This window comes from Monopterus albus, unplaced genomic scaffold, assembly GCF_001952655.1.
Source record: "Monopterus albus unplaced genomic scaffold, M_albus_1.0 scaffold453.1, whole genome shotgun sequence".
NCBI classification, from domain to species: Eukaryota; Metazoa; Chordata; class Actinopteri; order Synbranchiformes; family Synbranchidae; genus Monopterus; species Monopterus albus.
Window position 1 is genome coordinate 55,584 of NW_018128333.1, and position 5,673 is coordinate 61,256.

General features: G+C 42.1%; 1 protein-coding gene across 4 annotated transcripts in view; it reads right to left on the minus strand.

The window, feature by feature from the left end:
* The window catches only part of garnl3 (GTPase activating Rap/RanGAP domain like 3), a 42,335-nt gene that overhangs the window by 14,403 nt on the left and 22,259 nt on the right, over window positions 1-5,673 (minus strand). For 2 of the 4 annotated variants that reach the window (XM_020587332.1, XM_020587330.1), the window contains exons 11-21: window positions 4,846-4,954; window positions 4,630-4,675; window positions 4,320-4,426; window positions 4,108-4,223; window positions 3,570-3,674; window positions 3,156-3,230; window positions 2,530-2,644; window positions 2,373-2,399; window positions 1,856-1,960; window positions 916-1,032; window positions 233-399 (exon numbers count right to left, since the gene is read on the minus strand). In XM_020587332.1, the coding sequence (XP_020442988.1) occupies window positions 233-399; window positions 916-1,032; window positions 1,856-1,960; window positions 2,373-2,399; window positions 2,530-2,644; window positions 3,156-3,230; window positions 3,570-3,674; window positions 4,108-4,223; window positions 4,320-4,426; window positions 4,630-4,675; window positions 4,846-4,954 (1,089 nt within the window). Of the gene's footprint in view, window positions 1-232; window positions 400-915; window positions 1,033-1,855; window positions 1,961-2,372; window positions 2,400-2,529; window positions 2,645-3,155; window positions 3,231-3,569; window positions 3,693-4,107; window positions 4,224-4,319; window positions 4,427-4,629; window positions 4,676-4,845; window positions 4,955-5,673 lie in introns of all 4 variants that reach the window. The other 2 variants (XM_020587331.1, XM_020587329.1) reach the window with 1 other exon arrangement.

Sequence of the window (5,673 nt, forward strand, 5' to 3'; positions counted from 1 at the left end):
GGGAGGAGGCCCCGGGGAAGACCCAGGACACGCTGGAGGGACTATGTCTCTCGGCTGGGCCGGGAACACCTCTGCATTCCCCCGGAGGAGCTGGAGGAAGTGTCTGGAGAGAGGGAAGTCTGGGCATCTTTGCTTAGACTGCTGCCCCCGCGACCCGGTCCCGGATAAGCGGAGGAAAATGGATGGATGGCTGGATATTCAGTCTTTTTAATTCTTGTAGAGTTTGTTGTACCCGTATGTACTGAAACTCCTCCACCGGTGAGTCTGCCCCTGTGGCCACTGCGCTGCAGCCCTCGAAACGTGGTTGTTTCCTGGTTATGAGGAGGAGTTTGTTCCTGATGGCTGCGACTATTCTCAGCTCTAAGCCGTGATGAGTGTTGATAGAGTACAAATGACAGCCTGGGACAAAGAGCAGGGCGTGGGGGGCAGAGATAGAGGCACAGAAAGTACAGTGGCTATACTGTGCTGTAGGTGTTATTCCCCTGCATCATCCCACAAATCAATCTATCCAGTAAAGACAGCTGGTATGATACCATCAGTGAGGCAAAGGTTGTGCATTTGCACTGCAAAAAGGATGTTCATTAAGGTCAAAATACTGTATCTTGTTTTAGGTTGATTAAATGTCTCATCAAATTAAAATAACCTTTTCAAGCACCATTTGCATAGGCTACTAAACTTGTTTACAAGGTAACTAGGTATTTGTGTTACTAGAATATTAAGATTCAAACATTTGTTAAGATTAAACTACTTAAGACTTTCTAATTTCAAGAATAAAAAAAAGAATTAATAAGGCAAAAACATCATAAAGATTTTTCATTTTGTTGGATTGACTAAAGGTGCAGTCCTCACCTCAAAAATTATCTCAACAAGCAAGAAGTGTTGTGTTTTTCTATTGTTGCTTGTCTTATATTGTACCTTTGGTTTTCTCCAGTTTATTCTCCCGACTGTCACACTTGCCCCTGACGAGCTGTCTTTCCTCCAGGCCTCTCTTGAGTGTGCTGAGTCTGAACACATAGAGCCGAGCGTCCTTCCCTGGAAACAAAAACAAACAAAAAAGCCGCTTCTGTTTTGCATGAAGGTTACTCTTAATTTGCCATGTCTTTTTTAGCATCCTCCCACGGCCTCACAATAGTGTCATACTGCAGGAGAATTACTAGAAGGCTTCTTAAGGCTTGTGTGCTCTCAGAAGCTTTGTCAAAGCCCACACACAGTCGTGACAAATGCTTGCACTGCCATCACATAATCACGATCAAAACTGAGTCAACCCTGTCAATATTAGGGTTAATTATCTGCAGGGTAATTAATTACATGCTCTTCTGATTGAGGCCAAACATGAGATAAATCCTACAGCTGCCTTTTAGTACACGGTGTCCTCTTTTTTTATTCTACACTGTGTCTTTTTTATGCTTATAGATTTGTATGTTTCATTTTATTTGTCTGTTTGTCTGCATGTTTATCAGTCCCTTAAAGTCCACTCTACCCTCATAGTCTGTCCCATCCCCCCAGGATAAACAGACACACTCTCTCTTACAGACACAACCTCGACAGGAATTGGTTCTCTATAGGTCAACTTCCTTAGATCACAGCAAGACATCAATGTGCTCACTGGACTAATGGAGGGGGAAAGGCTATAGGGGGAGGGGAAAGGGGGAAAGGCTATACTAAATATATCTGAACCACACTGAAACAGAAGAAATAAAAGAGGGGAATGGAAAGAACGATAAAGAAAATGTCCTGTAAATACTGTTCTGCTGATGATATGGAATGAATGGGGGGATGACAAAGGGTGTTACCAGGGGAGACGGTCTCTGATGTGCAGGGAGAAGCTGTCCTCCTGCCTGTAGAATAATCCTACCTTTGTCAGCCCTGATGATAAGCAGGTCCTGAGGCTCGAGAACATGCATCTGCTTCACCGCCATGGTTTTGTCAAACACCTGCACAGGAGGAAGAGCCTGCGACTCTGAAAGACAACACATTGGTCACAATACAAAAGTTAAATCTAAAAAATGTGCCATAATGGAGGTTAAGTAACACACACAGATTGATCACATACGGTACCACCTGTGTCAGTTACTAGACACACCCTTTGCTCTTTTACCAGTTTTAGATTGTGAGTGGCCTATAATCACATGACCTCTACACACCTATGTGCATGTTTTTATTGGCTGCCATACTATTTAGATGCTCTTGAATATGTACTTTTAACAGATCCTGATGAAGGCCACAAGCTGAAATGTGTTGGTCCCACACTGAAGTTGTTCAACATATTCAAAGTGTTGCTAGAGTTCTGAGCTATTCATAATGTAGGCTGAAATATTTATTTTTTTAAAATCCTCTGTGCAAGAAATGGGAGGATTGAATGTGGCACTCACCAGTGTTGGACAAAGCTGGATCAGTGCCTGAAACATGGATAACATCATTCTCATTGTCATGTTAACTGCTGGCCTTGGCATTCTGCTGAGCGTAGTACTGAATGATATGGATGGGTGGAATTATTTTAGAAGACATGGGGAGATAGTGAGAACTCACCATCCAGCAGCATGACCCCTGCTGTGTCAGGGGCAACCAACAGAGACTGACCCCAGGAGTCAGCACACACGATCTCAAAGGGGAAGGTACTGCAGAATGACTGGGACTCCCAAGGCTGCAGTACAGATAAACATGCAGACAAATTGAGTTCTAGAGATATGGATATTTGAATAATTATGAACATGCTTTGGCTATATATAAAACTCTAGCATGATATTAAAAAGTGAGGCATACATTAGTTCTCAGGAGGTTTTGCAAGTGAAGTCAAGCGAGACACAGCTGCAAGAAAAATTAAGCTTCTGAAATTACCTGCATGTATACATTAGTTTTAAAATATGGTCAGATCTTCACTTAAGTTATGATCTTGAATGAACAAAATCTTTTAACTTATAATACACAAATCATTGTATCATAATTAGCATCATTCTAAAATTCACAGTACAGGGTTTGAAGAACTATGTGACCTTCTAGACTAATGACGGCGACAAAAGCCAACTGGAGTCAGGAGTTGAATCTTTTTTTTGTATAAAGAAAATAACATTTTTGGATTCAGTAATACTCTAACTGACCCATTAAGATGAAGATTTTGTGCAGTGAAATGTATCTAAGATGTCTGAGAGACTCACCTCTTTTCTGCACAGACCTGTGGTAACAAGGCTGGTCGGGGCATCTCCTCTGACAATGGTCTTCAGCTTCAGAGCCTAGAGAGGAAATGGATCAGATATGACAAATAACAGACATGTTTTGGCTTGCAGTGCGTCAGATCTTTTACTTAAGCAAAATAGTGCACTACAAATCCTACAATATAATACAAGTCCTACAGTACAGTAAGTAATATTAGAAAAACACGTCACTTTTTAAAGTGAATACTGTGCTAATTATTTAAACAATGACTGGACAAGACCTTTTAAATCCTGGGGATTGCCTAAGATGAACATGTGTGTACTGCATGTGAATCAGTCCTCAGTCCTCCTGAAAGCAGGCATCCAGTTCAGCTGTTCAGGAGTTTGTGTGTGTACTTCAGTGTTTTATTTTGTTACCTGGCCTATTCTGACAAATTCGGCCTGCCGCGCCTCTTCCTTTTTGCGTGCTGATTTCGGAGACTCAGGCAGCACGTCACTGAAGGACCGTCGGTTTAACATGTTCTGGGGAGAAAAAGGAACCTAAACACCAACACCCAAAAATATCACACACACGCACACAAGAGAAAGAAGAAAGGGGTCTTAGAGCCTGACCCTATCAGGAGGTTAGAACAGAAACAGGAAAATAGTGAAAACCAAATCACGTTAGGAGCAACTCTGAAAGGAGAAAAAACCAAGAGAAATAAGAACAAATGTGTGATGTGAGGAGAGAGAGCCAAAGCCCTGCTGAGAAAGTCAGCATGGCAGTAGTATCCTGTCGGTGTGGTGCAGTATGCAGAGGCAGACCAAAGGCTGCAGTGGGTTACAGCAGAACACAGCCGAGCAGCGGCTACAGTCGCTGCCAGTGAATGAAGTGACAAGGAGGAGGTGGAGGAGAAAAATTGCATGGCCAAAACATACATCCATCCAAGGCTGGTAGTAGGCAGTGCAGCTGTACCTTATGCAGGTCAGGCATGAGATCTTGGTAGAGCGAGCGAATCAACATATCAAGGGTCCGCTGACGCTTCTGAGCAAATGTTGGCGTCTCCAGTGTGGCTTTCTCTCCATTGATTACTGAAGGAGATGAAAAACAAAAGCTCAGATTAAGAAAAACACAGATGATGTGGATTTACTGGCTATATTCAGATTCATTTTTCTGTCTTTTCTTACATTTGACTAATAAAAAGTCCCTGAATTCTTGGTGATCAGTAAATACAGGTGGAGAAGGAAGAGGGGGTCCAAACAGTGGAACACTCTCCTCTGAGAAAATCTTCAGCCTGTGACAGACAGTAGAATATCTCTCTTACATTTTAAATGGATGCACAGCACATCACACAGCATGGTAAAGTGAGCTCAACTACTCTTTTTACCTTAATGGCATCAAAAAAAGAGTAGGAGCAAGGAAGGTTTTTATGTGGGGAAGGTCAAAAGCAGTCTGGATGGAACAACATAATACACAGCATTAATTAAAGCCACTTACCTGTAACTGTCATTCTGGCTGTTATACCTAACTAATGCAAAAATATCTGGAAGTGAACGTAAAGGAAACATTGATTATATAGGGGACACAACAGCAATTACCGCTGTGTTACAGGGCTCGTGGTTTCTCTTCATTAGCTAAAGCTTCTCTGAACATGACTCATGTAACTGATAACCACTTAATCTCTCTGACAGTCTTTGTCTGTATGAAGGATACGGGTGAAGTGTGATCGGATCATAGATGGTTTGAAGGACGATGATGCGTCATCCCCTTCCTGGAATACTATAGTAACAATGTCATTTCCAATGTGCCTTTTTCTCTCCACCTGGCAGAGAGGACAGAGTGGACAGAAGAGACACAAAGACAAGAAAACAGCAGAAACTTAACATCAGTACTTGAAGATTCATGTGTGACAGGAATCATCTTTACCTGGCAAGACTGATTTTATGAACATTTACAAGCAAAATAAACTTGACACAAAACTGATACATTATCACCTTATGAAGTAGCAAACAGTTTCGTATTCATACAGTGAGGAAAAGAAGTATTTTGCGATTTTGCAAGTACTCCCACTTAGAAATCATGGAGAGGTCTGAAATTCACATTATAGGTGCATTCCCACTCTGAGAGACAGAATTAAAAAAAAATTTCAGGAAATCACATTGTATGATTTTTAAAGAATTTATTCGTCTTGCACTGCTGAATGTATTTGAACACCTGAGAAAATCAGTGTTAATATTTGGTACAGAAACCTTTGTTTGCAATTACAGAGGTCAAACGTTTCCTGTAGTTCTTGACCAGGTTTGCACACACTGCAACAGGGATTTTGGCCCACTCCTCCACACAGATCACCTCTAGATCTGTCAGGTTTCGGGGCTGTCGCTGAGCAACGCGGAGTTTAAGCTCCCTCCAAAGATGTTCTATTGGATTGAGGTCTGGAGACTGGCTAGGCCACTCCAGAACCTTGTTATGCTTCTTACGGAGCCACTCCTCGGTTATCCTGGCTGTGTGCATCAGGTCGTTGTCATGTTGGAAGACACAGCC